The following is a 24,530-nucleotide window of genomic DNA, read 5'->3' on the forward strand; positions in this document are numbered from 1 at the left end:
ATTTTGTTTTCTCTTTCTCACTTCCACTGGGATATAAACTCCCTGACAGCAGTGACCCACGCCTGGAAGAAATAGCGCCTGTTCAATAAGAATTTTTCGGGCGGTGGCTGGCTGGATAGTTTGGGCACGGTCGCTCCGGCAGCAGCCGCTAGAGCCACCCTAGATAGGCGAATCCGAATCAGCCCGCACAGAGGAGGACGCACACTTTTTCCCGCCCCTCGGTGCTCACACCCCACGCCCCGCGCGAACCACTCCGCCCCCCGCCGCGAACATCTCCAGACCGGAAACAGCGGGAAGCACTTCCGGAAGTGGTGAGTGACAGCGGCGGAAACGCCGCTGGGACTTGTAGCGGCAGCGGGGACCCGCTTCAGGGCTCGGCGTCTGAGGGTGCCCACCACCGCACCCCTCCCCCCGCCCCACACATCTCTCTAGGTGGAACCTCGGGCCCGGGAGAGTGGACGGGGCGTTCCGCGCTCCCCGCCGATAGCTTGGGCTGTGTTGGGCGGTTGCCCCGACAACGGGCACTTCCGGGAACGGCGCCGGACGAATCCTGCCGGGCGGGGGGCGGCGCTGGACGGCGGCCGTCTCGGACCGAGCGGATCGTTGCCCGGCAGCACCTGCTTCCGGGAGCTTCGGCCCCGCCCCCGCGCGCTGCGGCTTCTCCACCCTCGGCTTCTGACTGGCGCTGGCGGCCCCAGTGTTTCCTTGTTGCTCCTGGCAACAGGCACTTCCGGGAGTGAGGGCCTTCCCCCTCCCGGCCCCGCGGGCGCGCGAGCCCCGAGTTCCGGACTCCAAGCAGCGGTTAGGCGGCGGTCGCTCCTCGGCCTCGGGTTACGGCGGGCCGCGCATCCCGGGCCTCCTCGCCGCCTCGGCGGGGTCTCCGGGGCCGCCATGGTTCTGCTGCACGTGAAGCGGGGCGACGAGAGCCAGTTCCTGCTGCAGGCGCCGGGGAGCACGGAGCTGGAGGAGCTCACGGTGCAGGTGACCCGGGTCTACAACGCGCGGCTCAAGGTGCAGCGCGTCTGCTCAGGTGCGGCCCAGCGGCGCGGCGAGTCTGCGGCCGGGACCGTGGAGCCCGCGCCGGGGCGGGGAGAAACGGGCCATCCGGGATGGGGAAGTGGGGCGGGAGCCGCAAGACTTTCTCGGGCCGGCTGGGCGGAGAGGGTCAGGTTTGCGAAGATTTGCAAAGACGTGCGGCCGGCGGGCTCGAGAGGGGACAGTCCGCCGGGGTCCCGCGGAGAGCGGAGTGACGCCGGCACCCCGCGTGCGGACAAGGCCAAGTGCGCGCCGAAGCGCCGCGGGGCAGGGTGTGAAGTAGCCGGGGAGACGGGCTAACCCGGGGGAGCCGAAACACCCGGTCCAAGAGCAGGTGTAGTGGAAGGAAACCACTCTGTCGTGACGCCTGGAGTGGAGCGCCTCCCGGTGGGGGAGCACCTGACTTTGGGACGCCCCCACCTCCCGAGGGTGGGAAGAGCAACCTTGGCGTCCCTTGCCCTCCTCCAGGAAACACAAGCCTGTGTCTCATATTACAACGTTTGGTCACTCCTGTCGAACGCTCTAGAGCAGCGCTGTCTGGCGACTTTCCGCCTGGAGCGAGGTGCTCCCGATTTGTGCTCCCATGGTGATACTCCAGATGTGGTCTAGTGTTTCTGTAATACGTGATTTTTGTGCCATGGAGAACTCCTTAAGGGTTATGGTTTCTGCCTTTATGGCGCATACATATAGTTTCTTAGAAAATTTACTGATTCCAAAACCAGCTCAGTATTAAATGTTTTCCTTTTTTATTTAAAACATTTGGGGAGAAAAGTGACTCCAACTTCTTTTTCTATAAAATTATCAATTGAAAATGTGCTGCTAAATACTATGAGTCGTGCTAGTGGCTCACTCATTTATTCTGTAGCTCCCATTGTCCACTGTGATTCAGGCAGGCCCCAGGGCTCTGCCTGCCGGAGACCAGCCCCTGGCCCCCAGATGCTTAGTGTCTGGTAAGGAGAGAGACAATAAAGACCCCATTAAGTTACACCATTTGTTTTGTAGTGTTGTATTATTACAAGCCACCTGGTGTCTTCCTACAGTGCTATGGAAACTCGGAGGGAGGGAGGAAGGAAGGGCAAGCGATTTTGCAAGGTTAAAGTGTGGGTTAGTTTTGGGGTGGATATATATGGGATTGGAAAAATACAAAGCCACGCTTTTGCATAGTGAACATGATACCAGAACACCAAAGTCTAGTCCCATCTCTGCCGCTTTGGAAGGGTGTGAATTGCCTGAAATCCTCTCCACTGACCAGATTTACACAAATTATTTAGAAAGTGTGTCTCTAAAGTTGCAAGCCTCAGGTGACAGGGCTGTAAATGAGGGAAGACCAGGATGTGGAGGATTCTCTTGCCTGCCTCACAAGGCGAAATGCAGTAATCTACATGAACACGCTCGGAAATTGTAACGCCCTTGGTGGATATGTATTCACCGTCAGTGAATTTTAACTTGTGCCCCCTGAGTCCCAGAGGGTACAGCCCAGCAGAAGATTCGCGCACAGAGCCTGCAGCCCCTGCTGCCCGCGACCACGGTGAGCTCCTAAACTCGGTGCCGCTGCTGACCTAGGACAAAAGGGCGACCGTGTGTCAAAGGCCAAGGACAGGCCTGGCCCAAACCAAGTGGTATCTAAGCATTTGCTAAATAAAATAGGGAGCCGCTGGGCAAGACCCCTGACCCCCAGGGAGCCTACATTTCACTGAGGTGTAAGGTGTTGTGATTATAATTGTGATGCATATTGTGTAACTTTCTCTTATTTTTAAGAAATGGAAGAATTGGCAGAACATGGCATATTTCTCCCTCCTAATATGCAAGGACTGACTGATGACCAGATTGAAGAATTGAAATTAAGGGATGAATGGGGTGAAAAGTGTGTACCCAGTGGGGGCTCGGTATTTAAAAAGGATGACATCGGCCGAAGGAATGGGCAAGGTAATCCAGCCTGTGTCTTCTGTGTGCACGCGCGAGCATAGCAGGAAGTATGCAGGTGGCAATTTCACGTGAAAACACGGACCTCGGGGGGCACCTGGGTGGCTCAGTTGGTTAAGCGTCCAACTTCGGCTCAGGTCATGATCTCATGGTTCATGGGTTCGAGCCCCGTGTCAGCTTTGTGCTGACAGCTCAGAGCCTGGAGCCTGCTTCAGATTCTGTGTCTCCCTCTCTCTCTGCCCCGCTCCTGCTCATGCTCTGTCTCTCTCTCTCTCTCTAATAAAATAAACATTAAAAAACAAAAAAAAACAAAAAAAACACAGACCTCAGTTTTCTGTACAAACATACGAAATACTGCACCGTGTAACCGACTCCCGTGGTACCATGCAAATGCAGAATGAATCGGGTAGGTCGAGGAAGCATCTGTCTTCTTGCTCTTTCTTTACTAAGGTGCTGCGAGCTTTTACATCAGATGAACCACCTGAAGCTGCCATTTTTGTAGGTAACAAATGGTGAAAATTGAATATGGTTCGACCGAATAGTTTTGGGGGGCAATCATTGACAACGTATTGAGGGTTCTGTTCTGTTACAGTTTGCGGCTACTAGGGTTTGGCTAGAGATTCTGCGTGAACAGAGGCGATGGGTGTCGGCACATGGTCTCCCCTTGAATCGAGGGCACGGCCCTCTGTGGTGTAAAACGTCTTAGTCCATGTCAGCATTCTGAAATCATTCCCCCTTTAGTGTGCGGTTGATCGTATGGAATTTCAAGGAAAAAAGACGGGAGTCCATTTTGATGGCTTATCCCTTTTAACCTGATTAAAAGGCCCCGTTTAAAAGACCGTAATTGATCGTTTAACAAACACCTAAGCACCTACGCGTCTACTGTGCTAGAACACTGTGAGGAGCAAAAGAAATACAAAAGCGTCCCTACAAGGACTTGACAGGCTCAAAAAATATTTTTGTAAAAAAAATAGTGAAGATGATAGGAATTTTTAGTGTTATTTCGGGTGGGTTTTAGCCTGGAAAATGGTTGGCTGTCTTCCACAGATTTTCATAATGTAAACTCATTGTCAATTTGGAGAGATGTGTTTGCTTTTTTTTTTTTTTTTATGCTTATTTACTTAGAGAAAGCGTTAAGCAGGGGGAGGAGCAGAGAGAAGGAGAGAGAGAATCCTGAGCAGGATCCGTGCTGTCAGCACAGAGCCTGAATTGGGGCTCGATCCCACGACCCTGGGATCATGACCTGAGCCGAAATCAAGAGTCAGACGCTTAACCGGCTGAGCCACCCAGACGTCCCAAGATATTTGTGCTTTTTAGAAGGAATTGCATCACTGAAAGAAAATAATAGTATGTCCTGAGAACCAGTTAATGGTTCATTACTCACCTTTAAACCCATATTATCTTAAATTAGCCATTTCTATTCTAACACAACTTTATGTTTCTAGTGTTTTCAGTGTCTTAATTCATACTTTTATTTATTAAGAAGTTGAAGCTCTGTGGGGCTCCTGGGTGGCTCAGTCGGTTAAGCCTCCGACTTCGGCTCAGGTCATGATCTTATGGGTCGTGAGTTCCAGCCCCACGTTAGCCCCTCTGCTAACAGCGCAGAGCCCGCTTCCGATCCCGTCTCCCTCTCTCTCTGCCTCTCCGTCGCTTGCACACAGTCTTTCTCTCTCTCACTCAAAAATAAAGAAACTTAAAATAAATAAATAAATAAAGCAAAGCTTTGAGAGCCTTCCCAGCTTCTCGCAGCCAGCTTCCCTGTGTCCCTCACCTGAATTCCACGAGTGTCCTCCTCTCAGGTCCTTGCTCCCTGACTTGGCCAGGAGGCAGTAGGACATCTAAGGGTTTTGGGGGGTTTGTTTGTTTTGGTTTCGTTCGTTAGTTTTTCCCTCTCCCCTCCCCAAGAAGACCTTTAAAGATAGCTGTTTCTCTCCCTCTTCCTGGTTCTATTTCCGCAGCTCCAAATGAAAAGATGAAGGAAGTGTTAAAGAAGACTATAGAAGAGGCCAGAGCAATCATATCGAAGGTTAGCTTTTTTAAATGAAGCCCTAAGGCCTGTCATTTGAAATACAGACTCCACTTACTGCAGAGTGGAGTTATCTGCGGCCCAGCCTGTTCTTTTTCTAGGCTTCCCGGGGCAAGGCAAGGACCAGCCTGTTCGGGTGTGGGTGGTCGCTTTTCCTTTTCATATTGGTGACAGCTGTCCTGAATCCTCCCGGTCTCCCGGGTCAGGCAGAAAGGGTGCCTGGCCTGCGCGAGTACGACGTGGACTTGTGGGACACTGTGTAGTGCGTGTGGCACAACCACGAGGTGATGGGTACGTGATGTGGGGAGAACTTGAGAAAGTGAAACGTAAACATCGTGACCCTGTAAGAGCTCCGTGGATATTTGATTGCCGGAGTTCGTGCCGCTACGAATTACTTTTTTGCGATGGTTACTAGTACTTACGCAGAAGCTGTTTCATAGAAGGAGAAGCAGAGGTCATACCTGACAGTGCAGGTAATGTGACCCTGGAGGAAAAGAGTATTAGGATGTTTGAATAATTGTTTTGTCTGTCAGTTGCTTTATTTATGTGTTGGCCCTGGGCGTTGCTACCCCCCCGCCCTCCATTCCAGCCTTCTCAGTGGGTAACTTTTTTTTTTTTCTTTTCCTACTGATCACTGGGCAAAATCACTTTTTTTTTAAAATTTCTTTTTCAATGTTTATTGATTTTTTAGAGAGAGAGAGAGAGGGGGAGACACAGAATCTGCAGTAGGCTCCAGGCTCTGAGCTGTCAGCACAGGGCCTGATGCAGGGCTCAAACTCACGGACTGAGATCATGACCTGAGCCGGAAGTTAGAAGCTTAACTGACTTTAGGGGCGCCTGGGTGGCTCCCGGTTGAACGTCTGACTTCGGCTCAGGTCATGATCTCACGGTTCATGAGTTTAAGCCCCACATCGGGCTCTGTGCTGGAGCCTGCTTCAAATTCTGTGTCTCCCTCTCTGTCTGCCCCTCCCCTGCTCATGCTCTGTCTCTCTCTGTCTCAAAAATAAATAAAGAAAAACAAAAAACAAAAAAAAAGCTTAACCGACTGAGCCACCCAGGCATCCCTGGGCAAAATTACTTCTTTTTACATTTTTTTTTTTAAGTTTATGCATTTTTCAGAGACAGAGCGTGAGTGGGGAAGGGGCAGAGAGAGCGGGAGACACAGAATCCGAAACAGGCTCCAGGCTCTGAGCTGTCAGCCAGAGCCCGACACGGGGCCCAAACCCATGGATGGGGAAATCATGACCTGACCTGACCTGATCCTGACCGACTGAGCCACCCAGGCGCCCCATGGGCAAAATTACTTCTAAACCAACATGTCCTTAATTCTTCAAGCTCTTAACTAATCCTTTAAATGCTTCAGGAATGACTGCTCTTCAGTGCCTATTAACTTAGCAAAAGCTCTCTCAAGTCCGACAAGGAAGGCTTTGGTTCAGCCCAGTGTTTGCAAAATGCCTTTTTTTTTTTTTTTCAACGTTTATTTATTTTTGGGACAGAGAGAGACAGAGCATGAACGGGGGAGGGGCAGAGAGAGAGGGAGACACAGAATTGGAAACAGGCTCCAGGCTCCGAGCCATCAGCCCAGAGCCCGACGCGGGGCTCGAACTCACGGACCGCGAGATCGTGAGCTGGCTGAAGTCGGACGCTTAACCGACTGCGCCACCCAGGCGCCCCTGCAAAATGCCTTTGATCCTAGAACCTTTTTTTTTTTTTTTTTTTTTACAGTATTGATCGTAACTGTTAACACCTGATCAAACTAGCACGTGTCAGGGAGTGTTCAGAAAATCGTGGCCTGGACACTGCTCTGCACCCTTCACTCCCCTCACTGTCTGCTGTGGAAATCCTTTCCGGTCTCTTTGCTCGTGGATCTTCTTACGTGGTTGTCTCCGAATTTACAGGGAGGCTTCTCGGGCTCCAGTCCTTTGCTGCAGTGATTTGCCCAAAGTGGCAGGGCACCCGAGTGGCCGGCCTGACTTCTCGCCCGGGGCCCTTTCCACGCCGCCTCCAGAAATGCAGTGCACGTCACCGTCCCCTCTCCAGAGCTGGCCACGGTGGGGACAGTTAGCACTGTGGGGCAAGCAGGAGAAGGTTTGAGTCCTGTGGCCGGAGGTTCATCATGGGGAGAGTGAGAGATGGTGGACCATCCAGACGCGGTGGCTCCTCGGGAACGAGACCACTGTCTCTGTGGCCCCTTTTCCTGAGCTGTCCCTCTGCTGAGAGCAGGAGACCAGGTCATTGGGGCGTCTGCTGCCCTGAAGCTGCACCGGCATTGCTCTGTCACCCTGCCGTGTTACCTGGCCAGGGATCACTGCCCGTGGCATTTCGTGGAGCTTGTACAGAAAATGACTCACCCGCGCTGAGTTAATGTTGGTGGCGGTGGGCGACGTTTTCTGAGCAGAAAGACTTCCCTCACGTGACCCCGTATCTGGGAGCTCTGCACACCCACCCTCTGGCATAAGCCTCTGATGGGAAGACCTGATATGTTTTCTGGGGATCTGTGACTCCCGAAACAATCTCGTGAGCCACCTGCGAGCAAGCAAGGCAGGAATATCCCCTGTTTCACAGATGAGAACAGAGCTTTAGAGAGTTCGGATCTGGGCCCCCAGGGCACGGTCCACCTTCCTCCCTCAGGCCACACATCCGCCCTGCCCCCCTCAACCCCCTCTGGGACCTAGGCGTCCCTGCCACAGAACTCCTGCGGTCACTCCTCCTCCTGTCTTACTAGTCCGCCACTCGGTCAGATTAGAGCACCGTCACCCAGAATGGCCCCCTTTAGCGCAGGACCTCCCGTGCCCCTTCCCCATCCCTGAGCCCCCGCCCGGCCACGCCGCCCCACTAACGCTGCTTCCCTAACCCATCCTCGCTCAGCTGGGCCCCAGTCGGCTGGCCGTGGGCAGCAGGCCCCGGGCTCTGAGGCTCCAAATGGCCTGCGTCCTGCCCTGCCTGCCTCCTTCCTTCCGGCGTGGCACAGCGGTCAAGGCTGTCTTGGCAGGAGCCCTCAGTTCTCTGTCCCTCCTGCAAGGTCCTCTTCTCATCCCTCCCTGGAGATTCTAATCTGTGTCTAATCCCCCCCTGCCCCAGGCTCTCCCCCATTTCTGCTGCTGCCCCCACTGTTGCTTGCCCGGAAACCCAGGATGGGGGTGATGTTTTCACTGCCTCCTGTTCTGTGGGCTACGTCTATGCTGTTAATGCACTCAGGCCTCTTTCCTTCTCCAGAAATCAGTTCTCTGCGGCTTCACCCTCACACCGCCCTGTCCCTCCCAGCGAGCTTCCCGGAGCAGACGTACCGCCACATGCGTGGCCCGGAACCTCCTGGGTGTCTCAGGACCCGGCCTCTGTTTCCTTCCCCCACAGAGACGGTCATCTCAGGGCCACCCCTTCGCTTTGCAGGTCGGAGGCTTTTCTGTCTGACTCTGTCCTCTGACCACGTTGAGGACCCTCCTGTCCTCCTGTCCCCTCCCAGCTCCCTGAGTGCCCTTTCTCTTGCCTCTCACCACGTTGAGTGTTTATCGAAGCACTTTCTCCTGGGTCCTCTTCTCTCTCCTTGCCCCTCCCCCCAGTGTTTTACCTTCTCCTCCTCCAAATGCACAGTCTGCCTCCGCAGGGAACTCCAATCTGTCTCCTCCCCCTGATGCCTTCCTTCACCTGCACCTGGTTCCTAGACACTTCTTCCTGAAAGCCCTCGAGGAAGCTCAGGTTTCCTAGAGCCGAGAGTTCGATTCCTCGCTCCTCCCTGTGCTCTGGACCCAAGGAGAAGCACTTCCCGCACACTTGCCACTTGGTGTTGGCAGAGCCACCGGTGCCTCGATGACACGGGCTGTTGTCCCCCCCCCCCCAACCCCCGGGAGCCTTACCTCGGGTCCTGTACCATCTGTCCCACGATGGCGACTACCCAGCACCTTCCGTTGCCACAGCCACCGCTTTATTGAAGGCGCCCTGGTAGCCTTTTGGTGCCTTGCAGATACCGACCGGGAGGCCTGGGTTCAGATTTGACACTAACTACGCAGTGTTGCTGCAGACCCCTCAAGTGAAAGGGCAAGGTCCCCGGCAAGAGCCCACACCTTCAGACGCCAGGCAACCCACGGCGCTTCTGTCCCGGCTGTAAATCTGGAGGTTCCCACAACCCCCCGCCTGGTTCACCAGTTCACAGAACACACTGCGAGCGCTGTACTTACGACTCAACTCGGCGCCAAGTGGAAGAGATGTAGGGCGAGGTCTGGGGTGCGGGGTGCAGAGCCTGTGGGCGCTCTCCTGGGATTCCCGGCACCTGCCTTCGAATAGCAGTGTGTTCTCCGCCCCGGAAACTCCGGGCTCCGATGCCCAGGATTTTTATTGGGGTTTCTATACGTGGGGCGTGAGTAATAAAATCCTGGGCCACGGGACTCCTCTCCAGCTCCCCTCCCTTTTCTCCCCACCCCCCCCCCCCGCCAGGATGGTGATGGGGGTTGGGTCTGAAAGTTTCAACCCTCTAATCTCTGCTCCCTTTCCCTGAAATGAGGTCCCACATGGGTCACCTCATTAGCATAAACTCTGGTGTGGTCCAAAGGGGCTCGTTATGAGTAACAGACATTCTTGCCACTCAGGAAATTGCTGGGCATTTCCCTGCTCTCCCCCAGCCGGGAGCCTTCTTCACCCACCACAAGGTTAGGCTCCTGCACCGTCCCTCCTGCCCGGGAGAGACGTCACCACCTGTCCTCCCCAGCACGAGCCCCAACGTCCCCAACCCCCTTGGGCACTGGTGCACTGGCTGCACTTACCTGCTGCTCTTTGCTTCTCCTGGTCCTGTCGCTCACCTGCCTGCTCCACCTTCCCCCCACCGTGGCGTGGCATGGCCCGATCCCCTCGGTCTGCGCTGCTGAGCGTCCTCTGCACTTGACTGCCCTCGTCGGCCCCGCTCATAGTCTGCTTGGTGGTCTAGGCCATGGCGGGCGCAGCAGAAGCCCCGCGAGGATGTTGGTGGCTTCGGTAGCAAGCCCCATTGGAGTCCTTTGTGTCCTGTGGCAGTCGTCTCTGCAGGAGGCTGGTACAAGAACCTGATCAGTACTTACTGAGTCGGTCAGTCCCATTGTACAGAATGATTCCTGTCCCTGTCCCTTCAGAAACAAGTGGAAGCCGGAGTGTGTGTTACCATGGAGATGGTGAAAGACGCCTTGGACCAGCTGCGAGGTGCAGTGATGATTGTCTATCCCATGGGCCTGCCGCCATACGATCCCATCCGGATGGAATTCGAAAATAAAGAAGACTTGTCTGGGACTCAGGTATGTGGCTCTCGGGCGTCCTGTGGGGTGGGTCACTGCAGAGTTGGGCCTCCTCTCCTGGGCGTCGTGTTTCGCTTCATACGCAGCCTTCCATCCTGCCGTGCTGTGCTTCCGAGCAGAGCCCTGGGTTTAGGGGAGACCCCGAAGGTAGTGCTCGCGGTTGAGGGCACACAGAGGGGCAGGAAGTTTGTGGGGCTGCCCAGCAGGAGTAACTGAAAACGTGCCCGTTCTCTTTGGCCACTGGGAAGCCAGAAACCTAACTCGTGCCTGTTTCTACCCAAAGTGCCTTCATTGGTGCCTTTGCCTGGAATTTTGTGTTCTAGCCTCACCTTTTGCTTCATGTTATTTTCCTGCATTTACGTTCCATTTTCCTTTGTTTTTCTCATTTATCCTTTATCCCATTGGACAGTGCCTGTGGCTCTGAGCCATCTTAAATAGGCGGGCTGTGCAGAAGCAGACAAACAGCCCCATTGTGCCTAGATGTAAAAACCCGGCTGGATTCCAGTGTTCTTTCCTGGCAGTATCCTCAAAATCCATCCGAGAAGGACCTTGTATTGTAGATGAGGGTACACATGAGATAGGTGCTCCCCACCTCCCAGAGCAGGAGGGTGACGAAGTCAGGGCAAGAGCTGGAGCTACCAGGAAAGGCATGAAAATGAGCAAGGGCTTTGGTTCGGTGGGGGTGGTGGTGCCGCCCGTGGGGAGAGGGGAGGTGGGGCGGGGCTGAGATGCCAGACCCTGCCCCACACTGGTGGAGGGGGGACCAGCCAGGCTCCGTGCACCTGGGGGGAGGATCACACGCGTGGGCCAGTGTCCGGAGGCACCTTAAAGCCAGTTCTGACCACGGCCCCAGGCAGGACTGAATGTTATTGAAGAATCAGAGGCCCAACTGTGGTGGGCGGCCAAGGAGCTCAGAAGAACAAAGAAGCTTTCAGACTATGTGGGCAAAAATGAGAAAACCAAAATTATCGTCAAGATTCAGCAAGTGAGTACTTTTGCTTTCACACGACACCACTTTCTGTTAACTGTTTTCCAACCAATAAAAAATTAGAGTAAATCTCACTTAGTCTCTTTGTTACAAATACTTTAATCCCGTTAGTGCAGGCTTAACGTAAAACAGCGAAAACTGGAAGACAGTATGGATTGCTTGACGACATCTAGAGTTTGTTTTAATGGGGGGGGGGGGTGTACATAAGCCATGCTAATTTCAACCTTAGAAATAGGGCTACAAGTTACTAAAAGTGGTTCTCAAAATGGAAACTACAGCCTAGAGCACTGATTTCAAGTTTTCCAAGTACTGATACTCTGTAAACAAGGAGGATGTGCCAGAAGTCGTTACAGATCTAGATCGCGTAGAGCCGTATCCGTGCGAGGCTGCTTTGCCTAAATCATTTCTCCACGATTATCTCCATCCCTTCTCCACTGGACCCGCGGCGGCCGGTGGCATCGCCCGGCCTCTGGTCTCTGTCCACCATGAGGGCCCAGGGTTGAGGGGCTGCTGGAGACCAAGCCTCTCCTGATGATCAGAACGGATCCCCAGTTTATGTGTAGCAGTCGGCAAAGGCGGTTATAAAACATTCACTGTAACTTCCTGGGTGGCCCCTGTAAGAGTGCTGTAATCCACAGTCTGCTCTGCCCTTGTATTTGCAGAGGGGACAAGGGGCCCCAGCCCGAGAACCGATCATCAGCAGTGCGGAGCAGAAGCAGCTGATGCTGTATTATCACAGAAGACAGGAGGAGCTCAAGGTACCGGGCTGATAGGTTTTCAGAGCTGGCGCCACGGGCATTCACCCCCTTCCTTACCCAAGTGCGCGGGGGGCTGCCGGGGGGGCCGTGAGTTCTGCAGGATGTAGGGAGGGGCGTTTCTAGAGCTCCCGCCTCTCCAGGGCCCCCGGGACCCTGCCAGGCATCCCACCTGCATTAGAGTCTGGGAGCATCCTTTTGGGGAGACGGGAGTGGGAGTTTGGACGTGGGTTCTTTCTTCAGTCTGTTCATGTTGCAAAACACTTTCCTGAAATGCCTTCCTGCGTAAAACATAATTTATTTCCAGAAATTGGAAGAAAATGACGATGACTCCTGTTTAAATTCCCCATGGGCAGATAACACCGCTTTGAAAAGACATTTCCACGGGGTAAAAGACATCAAGTGGAGGCCAAGATGAAGTTCACCAGTTGGTGATGCTGCCATTCATACCGGCTCACCTTTCCTGTAGACAAAATAAAAACATTTAAATAATAATAGGGCGCCCACAACCCTCTGAAAAATGTTGAATTTCTAGTTGTCCTAGTTTTTGTTTCCGTTTGAATGTGTCCGATAAAAATTATTTAAGGTTTTAGAATTTAATAAATATATCCTCAAAAGCATCAGCCTCAGTTATTTGTATTTCAGAACAACTATTTAGTGTCTTTGACTAAATACTAAATGTAATTACAGACACTTTTTGCTTCTGGATCTGTTTTATATTCTCACGACCGCTGCTGCCTTGGAAGAAATGGAAGAAGTGTCTTTTCTCCCTGCGAGTCAGGTGTCCGCCGAGCAGCGTGGCCGGCAGTGGCCGCTAGAGGCCGCCCGACACTCACCGCCCTGCTGGGCTCAGCCCTGTATCCTTCCAGGGCCTTCTTTAATCCCGCCCAACACGGTCACTTTCCTGGCATCGCCCAGCTCCCAAGGTAAAGTTTGCCTCCTGGCCGACGCCCGACTGGCCTCGCTGTCTAGGTGTAAAGGCTACACCGTGATGAAAGCCGGGGAGCAAGCTTGTCTGACCTGGAGACCGAGCTGGTTCTTCTGTAACTTCTGGGCTGTTCCTGAAAACGAACACAGCCCCTGTAGCAGACGGTTCTCCCAGGTGGGCTCGGCCTCCAGCTCCCCGTGCGCTAGGCTTCCACGGAGGCTGACGACGGGGTCTGGCTCATTGACCACCCACCATCCTGGCCGGGTTTTAAACCCCATCCCATCATCCCTCACAGACCCTGGCACTGGAGCTCAAGTTCATCTCCCAAACTGCCTGAGCAGCCAGAGCGGCCTAGAAATCCTGTCCTGCTTGGCTTTTGGCGTGTAGAGTTCTGTTCCCATCATTGGAGGAAATGCAGCGTGCTCGCCCTGAGGAAGAGCAGTGACGGGGACGGCCCCTGCCCCTTCCCCGGCCCCGCTGTGCCCACCGCTCCTCTCCCTGCCCCACGGCCACAAAGAAGGAGCTATGGAGGCAGGGGCGGGGTGGGCATGCCTTCTGCCTGCGGAGGGGCAGGATTTCCTGGCGGGGGGGGGGGGCGGCCCGGCCACTTCCCCTCTGCCCGTGCCCACGGGTCAGACCAGTATAAATGGGAACATGGCAGCAAGATCCACCAAGACTCTGCCCCCACCTGGAAGGGAGGACTTGGGCCCTCGGCAGAGACTAGCCTCTCAGGAGCAGGAAGGACCTCGAGCACTCTGCACACGTCCGTCTCCCAGAACCTTCTGCCTCCTCTCCTCCCCTCCCCACCATCTCCAGTTTCCTTATAGCGGCTGCCCCCCCAAGCTGGCTACTGGAGTCCTGCTGTTCCCTAAGCAGCGTTTCCTGAAGTGGGTTGGAGCCAACCACACGTCTCATTGCAACTGACTGTTGTGGCTGATGGTCAAAATTTGTAAAGTCAAATCTGCATCTATTTTCTTTTCGACTTTGGCTATAACTTTGTTTCCACGAAAAGTTTTAATACTTGCACGATGTGAAGTTTGCAGTAAGATCCTATGATTTTATTTGAGGAGCTTCCCGCCTTCGACAGTGTGTATAGTTTATGCACGTTACATCCGTGCCAGACTTGTAAAAAGCGTCAGCAAGTCACATGATCACAGTAGCTCTTTTTAAGAACTTTCTACATCATTAGGAATGCTTACTGACTCACTGGGATATAAATGCTTTATGTGGCGATGATAGTTACTCTTTTGCTTCACATAATCTGAAGTTATTAGCCAAAGGGTCACTCACTTTGGGGTATAGAAATCACTAGATTGGGGCACCTGGGTGGCTCAGTTGTTATGCATCCAACTCTTGCTTTGGGCTCAGGTCATGGTCTGGTGAGATCAAGCCCCGCACTGGGCTTTGCACCGGCAGTGTGGAACCTGCTTGGGATTCTCTCTCTTCCTCTCTCTCTGTCCCTCCCCCGAAGGCAGGCGTGCTCTCTCCCTCTCTCTCACAAAATAAAAAGAAATTACTAAAGTACTACCTCACACTATGCTTCCATATTGAATACGCTGGTAAAAAGTAGGGTCCCCTCCGGCTGCCCTTCTCCCCCGCAAAACCCCCAGGCCCCCTCTGTTGGGACAGAGCGGCCCCTTTGCAGCCATCTGTAAGGAAAGGGGGGGCTGGCGGTCGCTGGTGCCCACCATGTGCCCACCGAGCGGACGTGGGTTAATTCACTGCACATCACCCACTGAGGAGGCCGGTGGCGATCTGAAAGGGTGACCTGAGTCATCCCTGGTCACGTGGCTAGTGAAGGTGGAGCCAACCTTGGTCACGTGGCTAGCGAGGGTGGGGCCAAGAGGCCACGCGGCTGACTTGCTGAGGAGCCAGTTTATGGGCAGGTCACCTGACCAGATGGGAGGTTACAGACCAGCCTAAAGGTACGTGATCTTGTGTCTTTTTTTTTTTTTTTTTTTAACCCATCTTTGGATCAGTATCAGAAGGAAACGAAGTGCCTGTTTTCTGTGCGGTGCTAATCGGGGCCCGTAGATGCGTCCTTTGACGCAACTTGTGTTCTCCCGTGGTTATTTCATGGAGACCAGGAATGCTAGTAATAAAATCTGACACCATCTAAAGCCCTCCGGGCCAGCAAACCGAAAGCCCCGGGCAGTATTTCTGTCACAGGATTACCTCGTTCCTTGGCAACCGCTCTGCAAAGAATGTGCCATCCAGCTTGAAATTAACGGCCACAGGCTCAGAGCACAGTGGCCTTGAGCCTCGTGGAATTGTCTTGCAAAGCCTCAGAAACCGCCCCACCACGCTCTCCCCTGCCGCCAGATCCCCGGAGTCGTGACCCCCTGTTGCAGAAAAGCCCTTCCGGCCCAAGTTCAAGGAGAGAGACGGTGGGACTCCCTGGAAAAGTTCAGCGTGAGACGTCCTGGCAACGGCAGCCAGCCTTTGTACCTTCCCGTCTCCCAGGTGGTTACATGAAATGCTTTACGCACATTTTCTCCCGGATCCCTCACAACAGCCGAGTTCGGAAGAAACTAGGATTGTTGTCATCTCACAAACAAGGAAAGTACAGCCCAGAGGGGTTCATGTGCCCAAGATGAGGCCCCTAAAAAACCCACCTGCTGGCCCCAGAGTCTGCGTTAACTCTGCTGGTGAGTTTCCATGTAGCCTAATCGTAGACACTGACCCGACGGCCGGCGAGCAGCGGCCGGTGAACGTCCACGGAACACCCGTCTGCGCAGGGCCCCAGCCCAGGCGCCTCCACGGTGGGCAGGTGGCAACCTGAGATGATCTTAGGGTCTCAGGCCAACAGCCGTGGGACTTCGGGTCCCGAGGCGGCTCTGGCTCACTAGTCTCTGAAGGCGAATGATGCCCAAGCCCACCCTTGACGGGCTTGAAGCAAAACAGAAGCTTGACTCGGCTCTGAAAACCGCTGCCCCAAACGACGAAAGGAAGAGTCCGGGTCGTGTCCCGCCCAGAGGACCGTGGGGCACGCCAGCATGGACTCAGAGATCAGCCGACGCACGAATTCCCACACGCTAGGTCCTGGGCTACCGTTGGTCTGGATAGATTGAATTCTATACATTCAGACCAGGAGAACCACAGCCGCGTCCGTCCTGCTGCTTGGGCCACGAGGCAGGGGCAAAAGCACCAAATCACCCGTATGATCCCTGATCCCGCCGTTGGCTGTTGGGCGGCCGCATACCCACAGCTGTGTCACTGTTTTCACCCTAAACCTCTCCTGAGTGCCCCTGGCACAGCAGCCCATGGTACCCAACACCTTTTATTATTTTTCCGTGGCCCATCGAGAGGTCATCATACTCTGGGTGGCCCGGCGGCCACCAGCGCGTGGCCGACGAACAGGACGACACGCCGGAGCCCTTCACTCTGCCCCTTCGTCTGCAACATCATCTTGAAATAAGGTGGAGCCATGTGCGCGTGATGTGGATTTCAGGACCGCGGTGCAGGGAATGTCCACGGGCCTCCCCCCACTGTCTACTGCCCTTCCCCCTTCCCGCCCACCCCCCAACCCGCAAACAAAGTAGGCAGACACAATAGCAGCATTATTCTAGTGGGTTCTCATTTCTTGTTATCCCCTTTGCATCGTGCCCGAATGGATCCCATAGGCTCAGCCACTGTGGGTTTTAGCGATAAATTTGCAAAATACAAGATGCACTCAAAATACAAAACTGCACTCCAGTCTTTGGGTCAGAATCCTCTGGTATGACTAAATCGCTTACGTTGTAAAGTGAAAGAGATGAAGATAAGACAATCAAGGGCATTGATATGCAAAGCAAAACCCCAAAACTGAGAGCTGCTTTGAGTTTAACTAGTAGACCTTCACAAAATGAACTCAGCTCACAGGAACAGATGTCCACCTTCTCTGGCAACAGTTTCCGGGGCCGGAAAACTCTTGGCATTTCTCGAGGTAATTTACATTTAACTGATGAAAGAGTTTTTGAGCCGGATAGCTCTTGATTTTGCCTGGGGATGTAAGTATGATTTACCTTATTGAATATGGGATTTTAATAGCTTTGTGCCATAGGAACCCCCAAATCGGTGAACGCAGGTAGAGGAGTGATGGCACCGTTAGCAAAAATGGTCCGCCTTATGAATGCCTGATTGAAGCTGTGAAACTGTGAATTTCAAAATGTGTCTCATACGTTCAAATGCACGAGAGCCAAAATTCAAATGTGTCTCACACTAGAGTTACAAGAGCAGTATATAAATCGATTTCTTCATTATATATTTAAATACTCATAGTATTTTTCTCAGCTGAGGCATCGCGTACCTAACGCAACTGAGATTTTCGCCTAACTTCCTTCCCCAGCCCTGGGAAGGCTGCGAAGTGGCTTCTGTCTCCACTCCCGGATGGCCCTGGGTTTCAGCACTTTCCCAACCCCACTGGGGCTGCTGTTTATATGTCGTCTCCCTGAATGCACTGGGAGCTCTGGAGGCGGGGCACTGTTGTAGATTTTAATTCTTCCCCTCCAGAAGCAAGGACTCTGACATTTTCTGAAGCAGGCGAGGCTGATGTCGATGGGGGGCGGGGGGGGCGGGGCAGTGAAGGGACAGTGTCTTGTCTTCGTTCAAGGGCTGCTGTGCCTTGGCCCTTCTGGATAAAGGGAGGGGTGGTGGGGCGCCTGGGTGGCGCAGTCGGTTAAGCGTCCGACTTCAGCCAGGTCACGATCTCGCGGTCCGTGAGTTCGGGCCCCGCGTCAGGCTCTGGGCTGATGGCTCAGAGCCTGGAGCCTGTTTCCGATTCTGTGTCTCCCTCTCTCTCTGCCCCCCCCCCCCCCCCCGTTCATGCTCTGTCTCTCTCTGTCCCCAAAATAAATAAACGTTGAAAAAAAAAATTTAAAGGGAGGGGTGGGGCTAGAGTCAGGGGTGGGGGTCCTAATTCTTCACAAGGCCATGCCTCACGGTCAGTGACAAAGTTCCGGCACCTGCTAGGGTCTGGTTTTGCCTGAGGGAGGCTCCTGCTTCCACAGGCTTTGGCTGAACGCGGGACCTCCTGGTGCCGGGCAGGGTTTGGGGTCACTCTGGGCCTAACGGAGCACAGCGTCCGTGCTTTTGTCACAACCCGATTGGGGGCCTGCAGAATTCCTCAGCGAACGTGAGCCTCGAGGCTTTCTCGACTGGGGAAGCCGTCACCTGATCAGAATTTCATTTTAGGAGCAGAATCGTTAGCGGAATCCAGGACATTTTGTCGTCACACAGAACACACCCTGAAAGATCATCTACCCTGTTCTTGAAGCGTATTAGTTTATTTTGAGAGAGCGAGAAAGCAGGGGAGGGACAGAGAGAGGGAGAGAGAGAATCCCAAGCAGGCTCCACGCTGTCAGCACAGAGCCCGACGCAGGACTCCGTCCACGAACTGTGAGTTTGTGACCTGAGCCAAAATCAAGCGTTGGACGCTTAACCGACTAAGTCGCCCAGGCGCCCCCCCCACCCCCGCCCCCGATCATCCAACAGTTTTCAAAGGACGAGCAGCCTCAGACTGAATCAGGGCCACACAGCACGGCTCCACGTGGGGGTGCAGGTTTTCCTGCTCTTGGAGGCTCCCGCCCAGTCTTGGGCGTCTCCAAAGGGCCACAGACAGAAGTTCTACCAAATAGAAAAGCGACAAAACCTGTGTCCAAAAATGGCAAGGAGGAAGAGAAGTGTCTCTGGGAAGCTTCTGGTGGAACGTGTGGAGCTGGGTATGTAGACGTCCACACTACCCCCATCCCAGGGATGAGAGTTGGGGGTCCCAGAGCCCCCCTTGGGCCCCCCAGTGTCTGCCTTTCCTCACTCCAGCTGCGTTCCGGTCCTGTCTTCCTCAGGCCATCTCAGCGACCGCACGTCTCTGCAGGGCCCCTCCCTGAGGCCACTTCCAGTCACCTGTTAGACCCTACAGCCCCCCACTCTGGGGGAGGGGGAGGCCCTACCAGTCAGCACCCAGGGAACCCCGGGCCGGTTTTTGAGCACTAACATCCAACCCACAGAAAGGCCCTTCCTCCTGGAAATCAGACATATGTATCTTTTTTTTAATGTTTATTTATTCATTTTGAGAGGGGGGAGGGGCAGAGAGAGAGGGAGAGAGAGAGAATCCCAAGCAGGCTCTGCACCATCAGCACAGAGCCCGACGCAGGGCTCCATCCCACTAACCATGAGATCATGACCTGAGCTGAAATCAAGAGTCAGATGCTTAACCGACTGAGCCACCCAGGCATCCTTCAAACACATATATTGAGATACACGCTTGCCAGATGGGAGCTATTCCAAAGCTGTACAATTTCTAGAAAGTAATGATATGAACAGAACAGCAAGTGTATGATTCTGCTCCAACAATATCTACAAAAATATCTAGTAGTAAATATCAGAAACTATAAATCATTAAACACCTAAATAAAGAACTGGCAAAGGACCAACAAAGTAAATAAAAGAAAGCAGAAGGAAGGAATTAATGGAGGTCAAAGCAGAAATGTACCAAGTTGAAAAAGAGTGTTTCACTAATACCTCAAACCCGGTGGATTGAGAAATCAACAAAATTGGAAAACTACTAGCTGGCGTAATTAAAAAAAGAAAGAAAGAAAGAAAGAAAGAGCCAGAAATACACAAAGTAAATGACAAGAGAAAAATAATTAGAAGAATTTTTAAAAATACGATGATTGGTGACTCCCATCGGCTCCCTCGTCTATAGCCTCCGCTCACAGCTCGTTCAATGCTTGGGTGTGGATGCTTGTTCTGTCCGAACTTGATCCCACTAGAAATCTCCTTTTGTCCCTACATCCCCCGCCCCTGGGTCCCAGGCCTCTCCCCTAGTCGCAACGATCGAGGCTCAGCCTTTGAACTGTGTACCGAAGCCTTGTGAGCGGCTGACTCAGAGCTTGAGACCAGGAGTCATCAGGTGTGCGATTCTATGTGGTGTGTGCTCAGGTTTTCTCGATATTGTCCCGCAAGTGGCAAATAGAGTCAGGGGACTGGCTGAGGTTGTTTTGAATGCACCAAAAAAAAAAAAATATATATATATATATATATATACACACATACATATAAGTGCTAGTTTAGGCAAACAAATTTAAAAACCTGGATAGAATGGATAAACTTCTAAGAAAGTCAAATGTACCAAAATCAACCCAAGTAGAGATAAAATATGTATGCAGAGAGCTGTCACGGAAGAAAAGGAGAAAACTCAAACACAAAACTCACCAAGGGACCCTATGAAAACCTTAAAGACCAGTTGATCACAAAGCTGCCTGAACCATCACAAAGCACAGAAAAAGAACGTAAGCTTCCGTGTTACTTCCATGAAGCTAATAGAACACCGCTAGCAGACCTGACAAAGACAGTCTGTCACTAACAAATACCGACGCGAACATTTTTTCATAAAGCCAGAAGCAGAGAGAATCCCCAAACACGTTTAATATGTCACGAGCAAGTGGGATTTTTTTCCAGAAATGCAGGGCGGTTTAATATCAGGAAATCTATCCTCTTCACAGAGCTGGGAGAAGAACCACGTGATCACGTCCACACACGCCAACAAGGCATTTGACAAAATTCAGCTCCCGGTTGATGCTGGCTATAAACCACAAACCACAGGGTACGGATGTTCTGCCTCCTGCCACATTTCTCTTGCTCTTAGTCTTCCAAAACGCGACTGGGGTGGAGTTCCAAGGTGGGTCTCTGGAGCCCCCCGTCCGTGGTAAGGCTGGGTGTGGAGGATGAGGTTGAGGGGCTAAGTTCAGACGAGGAAGCCGGGTCGACGTCAAATGGTTGAGCAGCTGAAGAGGAAGCGGAAGCCCACAGGTCTCCTTGGGGGAAGACCAAGGTGGTTTCCAGCCTGGCCAAAGGTCCCAGGAGGGCAGCTCCCCTCCCGCCACCAGCCTCCAGAACGGTGGATCGGGAGGTCCAAGAGCAAGGTGTCGGCAGATGGGTTTCTCCCAAGGCCGCTGTCCTTGGCTTGCACCCGGCCACCTTCCCGCCGTGTCCTCACATGGCCTTGCCTCAGTGCACCCCTGATGTCTCTTCCCCTTCCTGGAAGGACACCTGTCCCCTGGGGTTAGAGCGCCACCCTCCTGAGCACAGTGATAAGGTCTTCTCTTCCCAGTGTCTGCTCTCTTCTCGGTGCTCATGCCTGGCTCCAGCTTTGATGGTGGAGGCATCTGCTCCAAAGACGTCTCTCCGGTAAACACACGACCGGCCACGGAACTGGGTAAAGAGCCAGCTCCCCACCTGCCGGGCTCCTTGTTTCAGCCATCTTGGTTGATTCAGATAACAGACCATTTGGGCCTCTTGCTTTTTTTTTTGCCTTCTCTTCTCACCCTTCGAATTCCTAGGCCTATATTTTAAATTCACCAGTAGAGTATGAACCCTCAAAACCCTAGCCCCCGCCTTCAACCCCAATAAAAGTAGAATTCCAGGACTGGGCACTCACACACTGTCTCTCTCTCTCTCTCTCTCTCTCTCTGGGACCTTGCTGTGTGGCCCCAGGTGTGCTGTGTAACTTCCAGGTCCTGTAAGTAAGAAACCTTTATTTCAAAGTTCCCTGACGGTTGTCACTGAAGGACATCTGCCACCAGAGCGAGAACCAGGCGGGCCCGTCCAACCACAGCACTGGTTACTGTTCCGCCGAGACCAGCCCACAACAGCGACCCGTCTGACCTGGTCTCCAAACGCCATCACAATCTAAGGTAATAGAAAGGTGAGGGCTTCCGTGTTTGAGTTTGGGGAGCACGCAGTTCAGTCCGCAGCGGGCTCTGTCACTTAAAAAGCTGCAAGATCTCGGGGAATTTATTCGCCTTCCGAGCTGCGGTTTTGTGCTCCGTGCGCTGGAAATAGCAGCATCGCCCCACCTCGTAGGACCGCGCAAGCCATCGAGCCGCCCAGGCTTCCCGCCCTCTCGCCACCATCACCGGCGCGAAGCCGTCGTCTTCGTGTTGCAAGAAGGCTGTCGCACCTCCGGGTACCGTGCCTGTGTGTCCGGCAGAAGGACAGGGGAGGGGCAGAGCGCCAGAGGCCCCCGCCTTGCCTGCCTGCCCCGCCTTGCCCGTTGCTCCCCATTAAACCACGCAGAGGCTCTTGCCCACATTTTCCCCTCGCCCCCCCCCCCCTCCCCCGGCCCCCTGACCGGCCCTGGTGCTTCCCCGTGTGGCCCCTCCTCCAGGGAACTGTGAATAACAACCTTTTCAGTGGTAGTTGTCTCCCGACCTGATGGCCTCACTGCCCTGCATAATAATAGAGCCTTCCTTTTAAAACATGAGGATGGAACAAAAATGGTGGCGTTGGGGGTGGGGGGGGGTGTCGCCGAGATCACGGCCGGCAATTTGTTCTCAGATCTGCTACCTGCCTCTGCTCAGCGCTGAAGGGCACGGCTTCCCCCTCAAGACGGGGTGCGTGGGGAGCGCCCGGACAGCTGTCACTCTTCCAGGGCGTGGCCCTTCGTGGCTGCTGTTCCCCCTCGTGGGCTCCTGAGCCCTACCCCGCGGCCCGGCCACCCCCCCCCCCCCCACCCCACCATCGTGGTCACACCGGTCCAGTGGCTGGGGTGCAGCGACTAGAGGTTTCCCCTCCCGCAGTGCAGGCTCTGTCTGAACCCATATCTGGGGACCCGGGAGGGGTCAAAGAGCTGCTAAGTTTAGAATCTCAAAGCAACGTTCGCAGCCTGTGAACGCAGATGCGTGCTGGGCTGTTTTAATGAAAGGAAGTTTATATAAAAAGCTGTGGGAAATGTAGCACTTCCTTGGATACAAACACAGCCCAGTTACACATTCGCTCAAGATTTTGTCACTGTGACAAAGAGTTTCAGGAGCTGGAGGCCAAGTGGGCTGTCAAGAAGAACAGCGGTGGCCGAGTGAAATCGGGGTGGGGGGAGGGCAGAAGCCCGTCCTCGGCAGGCCCCTGGGTCCTCAGATTCGGAGAACCACGTAGTCAAGAAGAGTTAACTGCTTTGCTCTATCACCTCCAGCTTTGCAGGCCGGTGGGAAAGCCGTATATCAACGGGGCAGGATTAAGAAGTGTTCCTTATACTTGCGAAACAACCAGTCATGGTTGTTTGGGTGATCAGGAAACATGATGCCAGCCCCTAGTCTGTATCTTCATGATCAGGGCTGCCGTGCACCGCCGTTCAGGTTGTGCACAGCGCAAGTGCTCCTGGCCGAGAGGCACGGGGCGGGGGGCTGAGATAGAGAACGGAGCCACGTCTAGAGTGACGTTTTCTAATTTTTCAAACCAAGCCATGTGTCCAGGAGGTACATCCATCTCGAGGAAGAGTGCCGTCTGTGATTGTCACAGAGGCAAGGTCTGGGGGCCCTGAGGTTGACCCAGCTGAGTCTCCTCCTACATGGGTGGCTTACTGAGCCTGAGGAAGCCGGGCTGGTCTCACCTGATGAGAGGTGGGCCGGGACTCTGATGTTGTCAAGGCTCCTCCGCGATTGGCAGGATTAGTGGATTTCAGGGAAACGGGGAGCGGGAGGGACTCCATCGTACCAGGCCCTCATCCCTGACGTGACGAAACACCGTGGATGCCTCTGGAGTTGGCCAGGAGACAGATGCAGTCTGATTTTTTGTTTTCCTTTATATAGCCCCCTGCATGGCTCCAAACTCAGGCTTCTCTGAGGGAGGCAGAAACCGCCTCTGGGCGCTTTGCTGGTATACGTTTCCCCCGCAGAGAGTGTCCAGATGCCAGCACCAGCCACATGCGTGTCTCCTAGTTGCTCCTGGGCCCGTGGCCTTGCCCTTCGTTCTTACAGGTCAGCAGAAAGACCACGACCAAGGCTGTGACTTGTCTCCCAAACAGCGATTCTTTCCTTTCTTTCAGTAAAAGAGCAGTAGTTAATTCCGGAAGCTGGACTCCGTGCTGAGACTAAATCGCCACATTCCCCACCCTTCGTTGTAGTTGGGGGGTAGCCACGTGATCAAACCCCGGACAAAGAAATTAAAAAGAAAGGATGGGAGTAACACGGGGACACACGTCTTTTAAAGTGGCTTCTTCCTCCAGACACCTGGGTGGCTCGGCCGGGGTCCAGCTCAGGTCATGATCTCAAGGTCTGTGAATTTGAGCCCCTCATCGGACTCTCTGCTGACAGTGCAGAGTTCGTTTCTGAGTCACTGTCTCCCTCTCTCTCTGCCCCTCCCCCATTCGTTCTCCCCCCTCCCCAAATAAAAAATAAACATAAAAATAAAGTGACTTCTTCCTCTTCTCCTTTCTCCTTTCTGACACCTGGAACGCAGACATAATGGCTGGACTCCAGCAGTCATGTTGGACTATGAGATGACCCTGGGAAAGAAAGCCACATGTGGCAGAGCCTGGGTCTGTGCCATCATGGGCCACCGTCCCACTCGGGACGGTCTGTGTGTGTTCTTCTGTTCTGGGCTCAGTCACTATTTTCAGGACTGGGTCACTTGCAGGTGAACCCAGGCTAACCGGTGTAGCAATACAACCCATCTCACGCTCCTGTCACTGCACTTATGCCCATTTTTGCAGTGACAGGATGTTGGCGGACTGAAGAGAGCCCTCCTGGCAGAGGAAAACGGGAATGCTCCCAAACGTCTTCCTGAGTTCCACTCTTAGAGGAAGTGAGCCAGATGCTATGGCACTAGACTGTCACGTTGACAAATGTGGGAATCACTTACTGTT

General features: G+C 53.6%; 1 protein-coding gene across 2 annotated transcripts; it reads left to right on the forward strand.

Annotated features, from left to right (window-relative positions):
* The first annotated feature begins 303 nt into the window (after positions 1 to 303).
* On the forward strand, positions 304 to 12,605 carry CFAP298 (cilia and flagella associated protein 298). 2 transcript variants are annotated; one of them, XM_043593735.1, is made up of 7 exons: positions 304 to 1,030; positions 2,794 to 2,961; positions 4,917 to 4,984; positions 10,084 to 10,242; positions 11,096 to 11,227; positions 11,893 to 11,988; positions 12,293 to 12,605. In XM_043593735.1, exons 1-7 carry the CDS (start codon positions 892 to 894, stop codon positions 12,401 to 12,403), a joined length of 873 nt encoding a protein of 290 aa, XP_043449670.1. In that variant the 5' UTR covers positions 304 to 891; the 3' UTR covers positions 12,404 to 12,605. The 2 variants fall into 2 exon arrangements, with proteins under 2 accessions (XP_043449670.1, XP_043449671.1); XM_043593736.1 differs by lacking the exons at positions 304 to 1,030; positions 4,917 to 4,984 and having other exon boundaries at positions 2,884 to 2,961.
* The last annotated feature ends 11,925 nt before the right edge of the window (positions 12,606 to 24,530 follow it).

Source organism: Prionailurus bengalensis, chromosome C2 (assembly GCF_016509475.1).
Source record: "Prionailurus bengalensis isolate Pbe53 chromosome C2, Fcat_Pben_1.1_paternal_pri, whole genome shotgun sequence".
NCBI lineage: Eukaryota > Metazoa > Chordata > Mammalia > Carnivora > Felidae > Prionailurus > Prionailurus bengalensis.

What these genes read in the sequence shown, in the direction of transcription:
- CFAP298 (XM_043593735.1), top strand. Translation starts at nt 892, where the DNA reads ATGGTTCTGCTGCACGTGAAGCGGGGCGACGAGAGCCAGTTCCTGCTG. An exon ending in CCAGAGCAATCATATCGAAG is followed by an intron (nt 4,985 to 10,083) that starts GTTAGCTTTTTT and finishes CTGTCCCTTCAG; the next exon opens with AAACAAGTGGAAGCCGGAGT. An exon ending in GAAGACAGGAGGAGCTCAAG is followed by an intron (nt 11,989 to 12,292) that starts GTACCGGGCTGA and finishes ATTTATTTCCAG; the next exon opens with AAATTGGAAGAAAATGACGA.